General features: G+C 40.4%; 1 protein-coding gene across 1 annotated transcript in view; it reads left to right on the top strand.

Annotated features, from left to right (window-relative positions):
* The first annotated feature begins 516 nt into the window (after positions 1-516).
* The window catches only part of zcchc14 (zinc finger, CCHC domain containing 14), a 335331-nt gene continuing 318413 nt past the window's right edge, over positions 517-17434 (top strand). Inside the window, exon 1 of the mRNA XM_051931455.1 lies at positions 517-2217. Within this exon, the coding sequence (XP_051787415.1) occupies positions 1603-2217 (615 nt within the window). The 5' untranslated portion in view covers positions 517-1602. The remainder of the gene's footprint in view (positions 2218-17434) is intronic.

The following is a 17434-nucleotide window of genomic DNA, read 5'->3' as shown; positions in this document are numbered from 1 at the left end:
GCATCTTTTTTCGATAAGAAGCCGGCTCATTGAGACACAATTAAAAAACGGTGCTTAAAAACAACGGTCATCCATATGCGTCTCTGTAATTGAAACAATTGTTCTCAACCTTTCAACGTCTGATATTAGTCTGTGGGCATCTCTTTTCATTTTAAAAAAAACCAAGCCTTTGTTTTTTTACACATTAGAGAAACAAATGTTAATTGGAAAGAATCCAGCAAGTTTCCGTTTGATATAAGCCTGTTTCGTCACGAGTCACAGTTATAAACGTTCTGGTAAAAGAAGACTTAATTGGTCAATGGGACACTGCTTTTCAGATAAGATGCAAATAATGTAAATAGTAATATTAAAGACCCCATAGACGTCTGAAAAGAATGCACAAATGAAGGTTGAAAATGTGATATATACGAAATGGGCGTTAATTCTTCAGCAAATCTCCATAAAAAAATCAAAGGCCAGACAGCAGCCCTGCGTGCGCATTTACGTGCCTCTGACCAAAAGGGTGCATGAGTGACTTTTGGATTGAGTTGGCTCGACCAATCAAGCCGTAAAGGTTTCTTTGAAAAGCATCGCCTGTAACCAATAGGAGGCCGAAATCGACAAATACGGTCTTGCATTATGTGCGCCTGGGGTTGGTTGCTGTGCGAGTGTTGTGTTCTCCTATGAAAGCGACTAATCGAATTGTATTTCCAGAAAAAAAAACACACACAACAACAACAAACTGATTAGCAAATTATAGAATGCATGCACAAGTTATCCGTTGTTGAAATTAAAAAGAGTAGCCTTTGAAGAAACGTGTCAGCGTGAAACGACTTGGCTTTTCATTGGAATTCAATTGGAACCATGACCAGAGTTGTTGGACTTTTTGTTGTTATTGACAGTCGTTCCCTGCTAGCGGAAAACTGAAAAAACCGAAGGAAGGTAAAAACAAGAAGGAAAAATCTGAACACGAAAAAGTGGACGTACAAAAGAAACTAAAAATGGACACGTGGGGCTTGCTGGATTGCAAACGAAAGGAATAATATATATCAGCTGCTGCCTATCGCACGCACATTCCCTGCCGGCATTATTTGCTCTGACAAAAGCAATTCAACTCGGGAGTTTAGTGGGAATGTGAACTGGAAAGGAGGAAAATTTTAAAGGGCCAGGCCTGTCTAGGAGTTGACTCAGTGCAATAACAATGCCGCTTGTGAGTGCGAGTCGCATTTAAACGTTTCAGAGAAGATGCTCTCTGGAAATTGGTACGGAGCTTCGAAGAAGACGATAAGCTGTTGCTGGTGGGTTCAAGAAGTCGAGGTTCAAGAAGGTGGAACAGCTGCCGAAACTGCGATGCGCGGAATCGCATGGAAATAAAGCTTTCTTCTCTCCGGTCATGTACAGAAAATTGGAGTGGAGTAGCTGCAGACATTTAGCGGGGAGCAACGCCGACATTGGAAACCCTGCATTTCTATGTGCGTTATCAAGTTGCCCTTTTTATTTTATTCGTTTTAGCAAAGCCGATGGGGAAATAGCTTCTTAAAGGGATACTCTTGCTTGACGTCTCGCGTCTTTTCCAAAACAGGAGTAAGAGGTAAAGACAAACGATAATAAAAACGGGCAGCAATGGTGGAGAAGCGGTCTGTTATCCAGAGAGAGAACGTGTACCGCTGGTTTTCGGAGCTCAACTCTGCCCAGCGGGTTGAGTTTCTGTGCGGATTGCTCGACCTCTGCGTGCCCATAGAGTTGCGCTTTCTGGGATCTTGCTTGGAGGATCTGGCTGGTAAGGACTACCATTCTCTGCGTGACGCGGAGATCAAGGCTAACAACCCTGCCGATCTGGCCACCTTGACCAACATCACAGACGAAGTTGTCCGCAGCAAGCTTCTCATCTCATTAGCCCTGCTAAATTCGGACAATAGAGAGGCTGCCGGAGTCCTCTTCAGAACCCTTACGCACATCGATGCCATCATCAATAATTATGGGTTGCAGCTTAATGACGGTCAGACCGGGGATCAGTTTCTCCTACTCTTCACAATGGCATCCAATCACCCTGCTTTCAGTTTCCACCAGAAGCAAGTGCTGAGACAGGAGTTGTCTCAGATCCAAGGCATTGTAAGTACTAGCTGCAACAACGCTAACCGGAGTACCGGCAGCAGCAGCAGCACCGCAACGTCAACTACCGTCACCACAACTACAACCTTCACGCCTTGCGTGGCGGGCAGCCACTTCTTGCACAAGGTGGGTTAAGTGTGTGCGCATAGCCACTATGTAGTGCTCTTTATATCCGCGGACCAGAATTTGCCTCATATGAGGAAATATGTGTGTTTTGGTTGTTAACAAATCTCCTCAATTATATATGCGTTGTTCTTTTCTTTATAAGTTTCAGTGATGAGCAGAACAAATAAAGTGAGCTTATGTACTCTTTTGTTCACACTTTTATAAGCAAAATTGAATTAGTGATTTATTGTGTTAAAATTGATTGATGTTCATTTTATTCCGAGTACTCGTGTTGGGTTTTATCAAGAGTTTTGGCACCAATAAGCAGTACTTGGTTGTTATTTAAGTGTTACTTTACATGAAAATGTACAGTTTGTTTATTTAACACCGTTGACAATTTATGCTTAGGAGTTTTTTTTTTCTCCTCTGCATTATCCCAATTCTTCTTTTATATGGTCATTACAGTATTCATGTGAAACTGACATCAATGACACCTGTATATCCAACAGATGAGTAACTACAGTTAAACTTTTAAAAGGAATTTTAAAGGTTTTCTCTGTGACTAGGGTTGTGTCTTGTACTTAAATATTGAATACTTTTGATTGCATTAAATGTTTTCCTGTCTTGCACTCATGCTGTTAGAATAGGCTACAGATCCTCACAGCTGTGAATGAGTTAAGAGGTTTTGAGAATGTTGTTGCAAAAATGTCTATGGTCAAAGCTGCAGCTTCTCAGTTCTGGGTTCTTTGTCTAGCCCTGTTGGTTTTTCTTTTTCCATATTCTAAAAAAGATGCCTGGTAGCCTCATTGGTGATTCTGAAATTGCTGCGTGCAGTGGCCAGGAAGGGCCAGTGTCCTCTAGGTTTAGTTCCTGTCTCTGCACAGTGGTGCTGGTATTTATCTTATTTTCTGATTCTGTAAAGGACTTGCAATGTGTGTGTGTTTGTTTTTGTTTTTTTTTTTTTAAATGTGGTCCCCCGCCACCCCCATACTAAGAAAACAAAAGTTCAGGTTCACTTTTTGAAGTTTAACATTTTTTTGTAATAAGTGAAGTGTATGGTTAGTGCACACCTTTTATATTTAAAAAAAAAAAAAAAAAGGATGTCTGTCTAATATAGTGCTATGCAAGTTTAAGGACTGTTTAGTTTTCACTTTCAGATAGAACAAAAATTTTAATGGACTATGCTGGCTTAATGGTAGTCTGCAAAATTGTGGCATTCAGTGTTTATATAAATTATGGCCAGTATGCTTGAATGTTTACCTGCCGAAGTGCACAGTGTTCCTACTGGTGTTGCTTTCCATTTTATGGTCTGTGTACATTCATGGTTGCATCATTTTAAAAATTGACAGTTGAGACTTTTTTAACAGTGTTCCTCGATCATAATTGGCTTCCAAACCTATATATGACCAGGGATCTCTCATACTCTTCTTGTATGTGCTTTTTTTTATATAAAGCTAATTTTATTCAGTTTCAAGTTGAGTATTATTGCACATTCATATTCAAAACAGCCATGTTTAGAGCTTTGTGATTAAAGCAATACACTGGTACCTGTTTTTTTTTTTTTTTTTTTTTTTTTTTTAAACCCTTCCCCCTCCCTGACATGATTTTTGGCAAGGTTTTTTTTTCAAATTCAGTGGTCATGGTACTCCTTATGTTTAATGGGTCAAAAGATCCCTCACATTGTACCAGAGTGGCTGAGAAGTACTGTACGTGCATATAGCTGCAATATAGTATTTCAGGACATCAGCGAGATTCTGTCTTTGTTTTTTCACTAGTCTTGATATAGTGCAGCCAAAAATTATTTGTTCACTGTAGGGGAAAAATGATAAAAAATGGAAATGATATTGAGGATATTGAAGTACAAACTTTAAAAACTGTATAAAATGTTACAATTACTTGTGTGATATGTAAAGAAATGAGAGAAAAACTTGATTCAAAGCACATTCTGGAAGTGTTTTCAAATTATTTATTGCCTTCAAACAACTATTTGTACACCTGGGGGGTATTTTTCATACGTCGATTACTCGTTTAGCCGGATGTAATTGTTGACGATTTGGCATGATCCTGGATCTGTCGGTTTTTCGAAACTCTTGCTGGATGTGTTGTCATAGCAACACATCCTAATCCTCAAACCTGCTCAGAGCAGGTTTGTTCTATGTAAACAAGAATTCGCTCACACACTTAGAGGTGTCCGTGCGTGGAATTCATTTAGTCATGACTTCTCCGTTCATGAATGAGCGACCAATTGATATCGGTACACAAATTATAAGAAGAAAATTTCATAGAGAGGGGTTTGCGCGATCGGCAAGATCCTTTATTGCTCCCGGAGGAAATTCTTTTCGAAAGATACTTATTTAGCCGAGGGGGAATATTGTACCTCAAAAATTTATTAGGACCTTATATTCAAATTCAAACTCGGCAAAGTCGGGCTCTCACAACCACACAGACTGTATGCATTGCTTTAAGTTTTTTTTTGCAAGCGGCACTTTTTTTATATACTGTAGGCGATGCGGAAAATCTATCTAAAAGTGCAGTTTGCCAGGCAATTTGTAAAGTCTGTTTGGTTCTGAAATATTTCCTTCGGGTTTTCATAGTGTTTCCTGGACACCTGCGTGTGCAGACAAAGGAGGCGTTTCATGCCATTGCAGGTAGGTAAAACACAGGCAAAAACACCCACAGTTCCATAAAGAATCTCACAATCAGCCTAACATTCTCATTACCCAGGGTTTCCAAATGTGATTGGGGCACATGGAATTGATCAGAGTGGAGTTTGATCAAACATTATTTGGAAAATGTACCTCTCCTCCTCCTGATGAATAATCAGACAGTGCCTTCATCAAATATTTGACCTTTGTCAATATCTCGTTGGTCAGACACAGGTTCTAGGGATATGACATTCCCTGCAACTGACCCAACAAAAAAGAGGGCTATATGGAACCTGCCTATGGCACACATTGAGGACAAATATATGCAATGACCATCCTTTACCTAAAATGAAGTGACTACTGCATCCTGCCACTGGTTCTGAGGAGGAACTTCCCCCTGGAATGCCCTCAGAAACCAGGCGATGGGCATTTTGCTGGAGAGCCATCTCTTCTGCAGGGGTTAGGTCTGGACCGCGTGGACCTCCACCTGTTTTTTGCTTGTCTGCCTTCTTATTAGCTTTAAAATTAATGTTCTTTATAGATGATTCTTTATGTCAACAATTATTTAAAAAGTTATATACCAATATTTACCAGTTTGAAGTATATTCTCGTACTTCACTTTAACCTGTTCCCGTGTTCTCCTTGTGCTCACGTTTGATCTAGAATTATGACATATTAAATAATAATTAATCTGACACAGGAAATGAAACGCTGCTTTCAGTAAGTACAATGCACATGCATTTAATTTGTCGGACACTTTTTGCCAGCCGTCTTTTCTGGTTTGGGCTGCTTTGCAGTGTTGCCCCTGTTGCATATTAAATCTTCAAATTCTTCATGTCCTTCGAATGAAAGGTCTTGCTCCGCTTGTGGGGGGGGGGGGGGGGGGTTGTGGGAATGCGCCCTTTCTTTCGTCATTTTGTTGCAGCCTATCAGACTTGCTAATCCTGTTTTCTAGACTCATTATATATGGGCTTTTCACTCAGTGCGGGCACGCGCAAACATCTCGGATGATTAGATCCAGCTAGACTAATCTACTACGCGGCTGTGTTTGAAAAACCGACTTATCCCGGATGAGTTTCACCGGCATTAACTCATTCAAGATCGGGCATCTGATCTCGGATGATTTAAGCGACGTACGGAAAATGCCCCCCTGGTCACTGGGGTTTTCTCAAAGTCCTGCCCAGTATTTGGTAGGCCCTCCTTTGGCAGTAATAACAGCATGCAGCCTCCTGGGCATGCCTTCAACAGGGGTGTTTCAAATGACTGGATCAAGGCTCTCCCATGTGTACTTCAGCTTGTCTTTCATATTCTGTTTGTTGCTTGGTGGGTCTGCTGGGCATTTTTCTTTTCATCTTATCACAGAGGTGTTCAGTACGATTGAAATGTGGACTTTGTGGGGGCCACTCAACCACTTACACTTTTTTCACTTTTTTTTTTTTTTTTTTTTTTGTTGAGGAAAGCCTTCACACACTTTGCAGAATGCTTGGGGTTGTTATCTTGCTGGAAAATGTGGTGATGCATATGCAGTTTGGCGACAGATGGGAATTCATGATGCCTTTGGTAAAATGCAAATTGCTGACGCCGGAAGCTGCCATGCAACCCCAAACCATCATGCTCCCACCACTGTGCTTGATGGTTGGATTTAGACACCATGGGCTATACTCCTCCTTTGAGTTGCGCTACACTCTCTGATGACTATCTAATCCAAACATGTCAAATTTGGATTCATCTGGCTATAAAATTGATCTCCAGAAGCAGTTATGCTTGTCAACATGTTCTGTGGCAAATTTAAGATGTTTCTGGTTGTTTTTACTTATAAGTGACTTCTTATGAGGAACCCTTCCATGCAGCCCATGTTCGCTCAGCCTGTTCTTTATTGTTTGTGTGCAAATATGAATTCCAGTAGCTTCCTTGACTTGCTTTGCAATTTGTGGAGTGTACAACTTTTCATTTTTCTTGGCAAGCTCTTTGATGTACTTGAACTGGTTTTGTTTTTCTCCCCTCTTCCCACCAGATTAACGACTTCACCATACTTCTTGAATTTCTTAATGATGTAGTGCAGGGTTGTGTGCCTCTTAACAAGTCTGGTGGCAATTTTTTGTAGAGAAAGACTTTCCCTCAATGCATTGGGTATTTCAGCAGTTTTAGCCATGTTGGGAAACTCCACTAACCCTACAAATTCTTGTGTGGAGAATGACTACCAAGGCTACTTGTAAATAATAAGGGCACTCGATTACCTGCTGTTATGTGTTTTGTTTAAATGTTCTCTATTTTTATTGGAAACTCCCATTGTGACATATTCATTCAACTGTATGAATGGCCAGTTGTACAAATAATTGTTTGAAGGCAATAAATTACATAATTTGAAAACACTTCTAGAATATGTTTTGAATTAAAGTTTTTCTTGTTTCTTTACATAACTTGCAAGTAATTTGTAACATTTAGACAGGTTTTAACACTAGAATCCCTGAAGCCAAGGAAAAAGTCATAATGCTGGGCCACCTTAAATTCCCTCCCACCTCTTCATCAGCGTCTTTGTTTTGCAAATGTGTTTGTCAGCACAAGCAGCCTGCTATCTCGTCCCCCACCATGCAACTGAAGACATACCAGCTCAATTCTGTTTATCTGGGTGTGAGGTGCCTGGAATTTTATAGGATAAGTAATATATCGTTATTTGGAATACATACATTTCATGCACCAGCCAAGCAGACATGTTGGTTCTCTGTCAATTGATAGTTGGGCTTCAGTTTTTACACATTGTCAGTAACATATACATTGAACGATTTCTTTTTCTTCAGTTATATTCTTGAATAAAAGCGCACTTGTTTTGTTATACAAGAAATATATGTATTCCAAATAATATATTATTTACCCTGTACCAGTGCATGCTCCCCAACTTGACCTGATACAATTCCAGGCATCTCACACCCAGATAAACTGACTTGAACTGGGAGAATTTCAACTGCATATGTCGGGGTTAGAGATGAGATAACAGGCTGCTTGCTGCTTGTGCTCATTTTCACATTGAAAAACAAAGACACCGATAAAGAGGTGCGAAGGAATGTAAGTTGACCCGACATTATGACTTTTTTTGTTGGCTCCAGGGGACTGTTTCTTCAGTGTACAGATTTTTAGATGCACTATAAGTGACATACCAAAAATTGAAAGTAATGTGTGTGTATGCAATGTATTTTCTTGTTGTTTCAAGTGCTGTGCTTGCACAAATATTATTTTTCTAGGAAATGCATCTACATTTTTCAATGAACATTTCACTTGGAGTGTGGTGCTAAACTGATAGCTGAACTTTCATCTGTTTTACACAAGGATATATGTCCTTAACCTCTTGGGACCTCGGTACAAATTTCTCTAATTCTCAAACTGTTATGGAGTCGGTGAGTGTATATTCAAGTCTCTGTATGGGGAATTTACATGTGATGGTCATGTTTGTATAGGTTTTCTTTGATAACTCCAGATTGTTCTTCTAGTTTCCAAAAACATGCTTAGTGACATGATGGACCAGTGTAAATTAGCATGGTTGCTTGCACTGGACAGATCACCATCACATGTAAGTTTCTGTGTTGCTTTGGCTCAGCCTCATCAGTAATGAGACAAACCTGCATAGACTTAAATAATTTATTGTTTATTCAGTGGTTGAGTTTGAATAGTTCTAATGTACATGACCTGGTATACATTCGCACAAGAATCATTGTAACCACAGCATTGGAACTGGAACCAAATTTGAAAGTGCTGTTCTTCTGTTTTGGTGACTTACTGTTTGAGCACATACAAGTACAAATTTCACTGTACAGTGATCCCTCGCTATATCGCGCTTCGCCTTTCGCGGCTTCACTCTATCGCGGATTTTATATGTAAGCATATTAAAATATATATCGCGGATTTCTGAGGACAATGGGTCTTTTAATTTCTGGTACATGCTTCCTCAGTTGGTTTGCCCAGTTGATTTCATACAAGGGACACTATTGGCAGATGGCTGAGAAGCTACCCAACTTACTTGTCTCTCTCTCTTGCGCTGACTTTCTCTGATCCTGACGTAGGGGGTGTGAGCAGGGGGGCTGTTCGCACACCTAGACGATACGGACGCTCGTCTAAAAATGCTGAAAGATTATCTTCACGTTGCTACCTTCTGTGCAGCTGCTTCGTGAAGCGACATGCTGCACGGTGCTTCGCATACTTAAAAGCTCGAAGGGCACGTATTGATTTTTGACTGTTTGTTTTTCTCTGTCTCTCTCTCTCTCTCTCTCTCCCTGCTCCTGATGGAGGGGGTGTGAGCTGCCGCCTTCAACAGCTTTGTACTGCGGTGCTTCGCATACTTAAAAGCCAAACAGCCCTATTGATTTGTTTGCTTTCCTCTCTTTCTGACAGTCTGTGCTCCTGACGCGCACTCCTTTGAAGAGGAAGATATGTTTGCATTCTTTTAATTGTGAGACAGAACTGTTATTTCTGTCTTGTCATGGAGCACAGTTTAAACTTTTGAAAAAGAGACAAATGTTTGTTTGCAGTGTTTGAATAACGTTCCTGTCTCTCTACAAACTCCTGTGTTTCTGCGCAAATCTGTGACCCAAGCATGACAATATAAAAATAACCATATAAACATGGTTTCTACTTCGCGGATTTTCTTATTTCGCGGGTGGCTCTGGAACGCAACCCCCGCGATGGAGGAGGGATTACTGTACTCTCTAAATCTGGACAGTTTTGCCATATACTATCAATTGAGTTCATATGTTTGTTTACTGACATTTTGGAACATTATACCTGTCCTCATCCACAACATGCTATGCTATTAACTGGAATGTCGGCCAAGGTGGTTTGTGATACCTTTCTACGACAGGAGACCGGTGTAATGGATTCTGAGACGTGATATAGTTTAGCTACGGACAAATCCTTTTATGTAAACAAAATGAGTTGTAATCCATGTCACAAAGCTGAAGGCCAAAACTAAAAGCTGAGTGCTTTTATTAGAAACAAGATAAATTATATATGCCCCCGCTCGCTGGAAAAGAGCAGTGCATATTATAAACTGTTTTGCACCTTCAATGACAAATCTCAGGGTTTAAGGTTACATTACAGTGTTGTTATTAATTTACAATATATCAGTTAACCTTGTTGATTTTTTTTGAAGCAAAATTTGGAAATTACATTTTCTCTTGATTTCAACAAACTATATACTGAATTCCATGCATGAATACATTCATAATCTGAACCTACTTTCACTAGGGGGCTCCGCCCCCTGCTCGCTTCGCTCGCCAACCCCTGGTGTTGGGAATGAGAAAGAGCGTGATGTATGAATGAGATATAGAATAGTGTGAAGGTGTAGATGATGCAAATAGAAAGCAAACAATAAAGTGTGTGGCACAGTGTGTGGCAAAGGGTTATTTGAAAATTTCTTTGTACACGCCGTTTAAGTGTAAAAGGTAATTTCAGGTCAGAACTTGTAATGTCAATGAAGATAGTTATTGTTGTGATCAGAGTCAAGTTTGTCAGAGCTTAGAAAGAGTTGTGTCTCTCCAGGAAGTAATGGAATGACTTGGGTATTTATGTTTTCCACATTAATATTTTTTGGACATAATATAGTGCGTTGTGTTAAAAGGGGCATTTGGTCTAATGAGATTGCTGTTCCAAATCTGTCTGTAACTAAGTCGTCGCAGATAAAGGCTTGAGGAATTGTAATAATATATGGGTGAAGTCCATCTGTATTGGTGAGTGTACCATCTCCCAGTTGTAATAAGCAATTGTTATGATCTGGTTCTGGACATCGTATCTTTTTTACTAACTGTATCTTTTGAAAGCAATGCCAATTGTCTGCATATTTTAAGGTGCACTGAACAATAGCTGAGCGCATGGCATGTGGAAGAATAGCTAAGCACTGTCTAAAATCTCCTCCTAATAAAAGTACCTTTCCTCCAAAGAGAATATTATTATTCATAAACGTTTGTAGAAGTTTATGAATGGTGTTGAGTAAGTGACTGGATGCCATTGTACATTCATCAATAATTAACATTTTTGCAAGACGGATGTCACGTGCAGTGCCACCGTTAATGTTCATAGTGGATACTGATTTGTAGGATCTAATGCAGTTGATAAAGATTTCACTTTCAGGTACATCGTTAGTTAGAAGCTTCTGTAGATATTCAGGATATGAATGTAAAGGAGGCATTCTAATTTGACCCTTTTGACAACAACGTGTAAATGTATTACTTGTATTGCCAGTTGTTTTCTTCAGGGAAGTGAACTGAATGACAATGATTGCAAATGACATTCATTAATCCGAATGAATTTTCCTGGTGTATGTTTTTGCTTGTGCCGTTTGAGAGGCGCGTTGTTGCAAGTGTAGTATTTGGGACGTGTTGTTTTGGAGCTGTAATCGATTTGCCTGTGCTGTGTGAGAAGCCCGTTGTAGCCTTCCTTGCCGTTAACGTATGTCTGAGACGGGAGGTGTTTCGTTTTGAATCCGTGCCTGTTGCGATGCAGCACTTTGATTGATAGATTGCGTCATGTGGATCTAGGATGTAGATTTGTGCATATTTGCGTTGTTGATTTGTTTCAGGGTGCACTGTTCCAATGCGATGCAGTATTTGTGCACATATGCGAAAGCAGTATGGGCCATTGCCTTTTGGTGGCCTGATATTTACTCCGGTAGATGCAAAAGCAAATGAACTATTGTAGGATCTAATGCAGTTCATAAAGTTTTTACTTTTAGGTACATCATTAGTTAGAAGCTTTAGTTGAGCTTTGCGTTTTTGGAGCCGAGACATTTTTTCTTCTAGAAATATGGATAAGTAATAAGGAGTATTGCACTCACTGTTAATATGGAGCCTTTTCTGCGGTTGAACGGTTAATAGTGCCTTATTGTAATGAGATCCACCTATGCTGCATAGTGTGAATTGTGTTTGGTCCCGTTATCCGAGCGGTATCGTTTTGTACCTGTGATCGTGAATTCATGACTTGTTTGTTCTTGAGCGTGAGAAATATGGATAAGTACTAAGGAGGATCGCACTCACTGTTAATATGGAGCCTTTTCTGCGGTTGAACGGTTAATAGTGCCTCATTGTAATGAGATCTACCTATGCTGCATATTGTGAACGTGTTGAGATGACGTATGTTTAATACGGACGGTTCATTTAGAAATGGGGCTTTGTGTGTCATTTGTTATTTATGTTACTGTGGTCGTGGGTCTGAATCGTCGTTTTTGTGTACGTTTCGTTTGCTATGTCCGCAGTCTGTCCGGTTTCGTGTCCAATGGGCTTTGTGTGGTGCTCGCGGCTTGTTTTTTTTTTGTGTGCTTGTGGCTTGTTGAATCCTCCTCTTTGTGTGCGTCCCATTTCGTGTGCAATGGGATTAAATCCTCCTCTTTGTGTGTGTCCCGTCCGTTGTGTGTGTGTGTGTGTGTGTGTGTGTGGGGGGGGGGGGGGGTTTGCGGGCTCTTTTTTTGTGTGCCAGGGGCTTGTTGAATCGTCCTCTTTGTGTGTGTCCCGTCCGTTGCTTGTGTGTGTGTATGTGTGTGTGGGGGGGGGGGGGGGGGTGTTTTTGCTCGTGCGGCGCTGTGTGCGTCGCCTGCGTTTGACTCCTTTTTTCTGTGCTCGCTCCTTTTTTCTGTGGTCTTGTCCACCTCTCGCGGTGCCTCATTTCTTGGGGCGCCTACTTTCATTTTTTTAATTACAGTAATTTGCTCCTGTATTTGTTTTCAGCCCATGGTTGAAAACTATATATTCAGCAGTGTTCTCTTGACTGTCCATACCAATGTTGGAGGGGGTTGGTCTCTGACACCTGGTTTGGGAAAAGCCATATATATTATTTTGCTGTAAGTGAATCATATCAACCATGGTATGGTTGAAACATTTCAGGCATTGAGTCCACTATGAACATTGTTTTATGGCAGAGCATTCTATAGGAAAATGAGATCATTTTGTGCAGTGAGTAAAGCTTGGCAAAAATAAGCATACGTATGTATCAGGGTAATGATCTTATGCACCCCCGCCAACCTTCAACTAAGAGTTTGAACAAGAATAGTCAAGGTTTTTTACATGCCAAAACCCATGCCTTAGGGTCCCACTAGGGAATCCATTCCCGGACGGGTTTATCCATTCCCGGGATTTCGGGAATCCTGGGCTCCCGGGGATGACACAGTGCACGGGCATCTCACATGTGAACGGTTTTAGAACAACCAACACTTATTTTTTAATAAAACTACTGCAATATGTTGACACCAATAAAAGACTAACATTATCTACAAGCAGTTCATGCTCTCATAAGTACATGTATCTAGTTATTTGTGGTAATAAGAGCGGTCGTCCAGGCGAGAGCGCACCTTCGTGCAGAGTACGCCAGCCGCTGAGAAAGCATGCTCTGCCTCCACTTAAGTAGGCGGCACAGTCATCAGATACTGTTACGCTTGTTCTAAACTATGCCCGTGCTTGCCGTTGCTCTGAAACACTGCCATTTCAGCTTTTACTAATGAATCCAGTTCCTTGTCATCATTCTGTGGTGGCAAGTTTCTTGGCACAGATAATGCGGATGCAACAGACGGACGCATTGCAATTTCAAGTTGCTGTTCAAAGCTGTCAACAGCACAGACGTCAATGAAGTCTGCCCCGTCCCGGCATTAGTGAGCTGCAGAGTGCAGACTCCTCTCAGTCCACTGTGCTCAGTCAGCCAGGAGACTGACTGCTGCTGGTCTGTCGTTGACTGAATTAATCGGCAACACACTACACTGTGGGCCAAAAAACCGTGCCACTTAATTATTTTCAACTATAACTCTGTTATGTCTTGATCGATTTTTACATTTTTTTTTACACACGAGCTTGGCCGTTCCCATTTTCCCGGGAATTACAGCAGTTTCATTCACGGGAATGAAAAATGTCTGGGAATCCCGGGCTCCCGATTACTGGGGTTAATGGATTCCCTAGGTCCCACAACAGGATCTGAATAGAGATGAAAGAGTTGTATATAACTGTGGTGGGTTGGCACCCTGCCTGGGATTGGTTCCTGCCTTGTGCCCTGTGTTGGTTGGGATTGGCTCCAGCAGACCCCCGTGACCCTGTGTTTGGATTCAGCAGGTTGGAAAATGGATGGATGGATGGAGTTGTACATAAATCAGTATGCCATCATTGTAAAGCGGAAATGGATAAACACTAAAGGGTCACTGTAACCCTGTATGCAGTCATGGAATAACTGGGAAAGATTTGGAATTTTATAATATAGTGACAAAGCTTTGGTAAAGTGCAGTGTTGGTAACATTTCATTCTTTCAGCACCATGCTAATGGAAATATAATGAAAGTGATCTACCCTGCTTCACAAGTAGTAGAGTTTTTGATTCTAATGTTCATTTTCAAAGACATTTCAAAGAATGGGGAATGGACCCCATTGACATAGGAGATGACTGACCTTTTCAGAAAATGCAGTTCTTGCCTGCACGGCTTCTATGGGTTGAGTCTAGTCTTGTTGTATGAGCATATGTTTAATGTTTATAGTTCATTTTCTGTTTTTAAGTTGTAAGTTTTTCTTGAGTTGAACTGTGAATAGTATACTGTGCAAGAAGCAAAAGAAATCAACTGTCTATTATGTGACTGTCTGACTTTCAGAATTTATTGAAACTACAGGTAAAATTGCGTTACAATGAACTCCCAGGGACCTAAAAAATATTTTGTTGTAACGAAAATTTCATTTTAATGAGATTCTGTATTTGTTACTATAGTGCTTTCTTTAACTTCCCCCCAGGCGGTTGCAATCATTTCAATAGCTGCTTTTGCGTTAATTTTAATCTCCTCTTGCCTACAAGTTATGCTGACGAGACTTTTTCTTAGCATTTCCTTGCGGTAATACACTTTCAGGGTGTGAATGATACCCAAATCAAATGGCTGAAGCACTGCTGTGCAATTGGGTGGGAGGAATTCAATGCGAACATTAACTAAATGTGGAAGCATGTTGTGTGCAGCACAGTTATCAATCAGGAGCTAAATCATGCTTTTCTTCTTCATATTGTGAGGTTTCTGAACTCTTTTGAGACCCCCCCAAACACACACTCCCCACCCAATGGGAATGACACGCTGAAGTGCGTCCCGAAGCGCGATTGCAGCATCTGTGGAAGATTGTTTGTCCGTTGCCGGGGCAGGGCAAAAACAGGCTCATAGCGCTACAGTGAAGCGACACAGAAGCAAATCATAAAAGATCGGGGTCGCGCTATAAGTCCCTGTCTTGAACCCCAAAACACGAGGCTGAGTCTCAGTACTTTACCAAAATCAGCATTATTCAGCTTGAAACAGGAACAGCACACTTATTTATTGTAGCATGATCTGCCACTCTGCTACTGTATATACAGACACAGCAGTCAGGCAAGGTTGTGGCCAGATCAGTGATCAAGTAATCCTGTTATCTGCATTTATAACGTACCTTGCATCACCCATCAATATCTTTTCTGTTTGCTTTGGCGGAGAGATGCAGCATAGCTTTGAGCTTGCTGTTGCCCCGGCAACAGATAAACAGTCTTCCATAGACGCAGAGATCGGACTTCGGGACGCTTTTCGTCGTGCTGTCTAGTTGGGGGAGGTCCCAAGAGAGTTTACAAACCTCACATTTTCTTGAATGAGTGCCACATTAATAGGAATGTTTCTTGAACGAGCATCACTGAACCACATTAAAACTGCTTTTTCGACGTCTTCAAATGCAGCAGTTCACATATGTTTGCAACCCGAGATGTTTCTTCTTTTTTTGCTCAGTCTTTCAAGAAAGTTGACCGCGTCAATGGAGAAATTCCGAATTCACTGGCAACATTTTTTTTTTCTTTTTGCCACAATCGAGAGCTGCAAAAATGTAGTTTGTTTTTTTTTTTTCCTCTATTATGAACTGTTATCGTTTTTTCGTGTGTTGCCGTTTCTATAGGAGGGTGTCAATGAGTTAAATTCCAATGGATGTTTTTGGAATGTTGACGAGCAATAAGCAAAAAGTATCACAGAAACCACAGAAAACAAAAACAGCAAAAAAAAAAAAAAAAAAAGAAACAGTACGAGGAAAGTTCGAAGAAAGAAAAAAAATTACAATGTTTCTGTTTGGGGATCGTTGTGCAAATGTGCACAGCTGAGCTGCAACCACAGAACTAACTGCTCTGTGGATGATTCATTCAGGCATTTCAAGGTCACTTCGTTGTAATGAAAGCATCTGCTGAATGTACTTCGTAGTATCGAGATTTCTATAGACTCTCGTCATATGGGGGAAACTGTCGGGACCATAAAAATATTTTGTTGTAATGAAAATTTCATTGTAAAGATATTTGTTATAACGGAATTTTACCTGTACTTGGAAACATTGTCTAGTTCTATGCATAAAGTTTAGGTACTATAATGAGAATGTATAGAAGTCTCCTTGTATCAGTTTTGCATTGTTTGAGAGAATTTTTTTTTCCTCCCTCTCTTAAGAAGGAATATGAGTTCTTGTGGTCAGTTGTAAGAAATGTGCTGTCACATGATTAGGCACAATGCTCCTCTATTAATAATGTTGTAGATGTCCATGGCAGCTCTTGCTCCTGACTCGCAGGCATTTCATAATTGACAAGATCAGATGAGTTGGTATTGGCAAAATAATTTATGTTGGCAATAAGAAGGCAGAGAAGATTTTCTTTTTTAGAAACAAGAAGAAAAGATTCTATAGAACTTAACAAAGAAGGTTAGTAGTAAGTTAGTTTATTATTTTTTTATTTTTTGCGCTTCTGCCGTAGCTTTCAAAAAGTCATGAAAATATTCTTTTGCCAAATTTGGCAGAACCATGACAGTGGAACATAGCTTGCTTGTCGGGCAAAGGCCAAACCATTCTTGGCTCATTCTAGGAAATTTCATATGTTACAAGGGTGGTCAATGTAGTTCCCACAAGCATATCTGGATATTGATTTGAGCTGTGTCTGGAACACCAAAACTGAAAAGGTCCTGGTGTGCTCTTACTACAGGTCTAAACCACCTCAACTGGTTCCCCTACTCTTTGGTCCTTTTTTGTAATCCTTATCTCCTTGTCCTATTGTTGAGATTGCACCAAGCAACCCAGTGCAGAAATCTCATTTTTACCTTTTGTTTCCACATTCACAAACACACCACTTTTGTATGCTTAATAATTTTTAAGTCTTGCAACTACTTCTATCATTACTTGAGAATAAGTCCCTGAAATAATTTTTAACCTTCTACTTAGGAACCCTGCTTTCCTTTAATGTGCAGAGAACAAGCCACCCTTCTAGGAGACTCAACCCATCTATGTCACGCTTTGCTGCAAACTGTTCCAGTGTACGTCATACGTTACAGTAAGATCAGGCCAAGAAGAAGTCATCCCCTCATAACAATGATTAAGCCTTTGGGTTCCCAAACTGAATATTTTCTCAAACCCCTTGATATGCTGACAATGAAAATTGTGAACCGGTTAGGAGTCCATATTCAACCTTGTCCAAATTAAATGGCTTAGACTCCATACCGAGTATGCAAACTCAACTAATTTTTTCAGTGTGAAAATACTAGGATCAAATGATTATAGATAAGTCTTGGAAGCCTCATACTCTTGTAGTACTTTTTAAAAGATATTCTGTAGTATAAAGCGTGCT

Source organism: Erpetoichthys calabaricus, chromosome 9 (assembly GCF_900747795.2).
Source record: "Erpetoichthys calabaricus chromosome 9, fErpCal1.3, whole genome shotgun sequence".
In the NCBI taxonomy this organism is placed as follows: domain Eukaryota; kingdom Metazoa; phylum Chordata; class Cladistia; order Polypteriformes; family Polypteridae; genus Erpetoichthys; species Erpetoichthys calabaricus.
The sequence above is the reverse complement of the archived record's forward strand: the minus strand, read 5'-3'. Positions and strand labels throughout refer to the sequence as shown.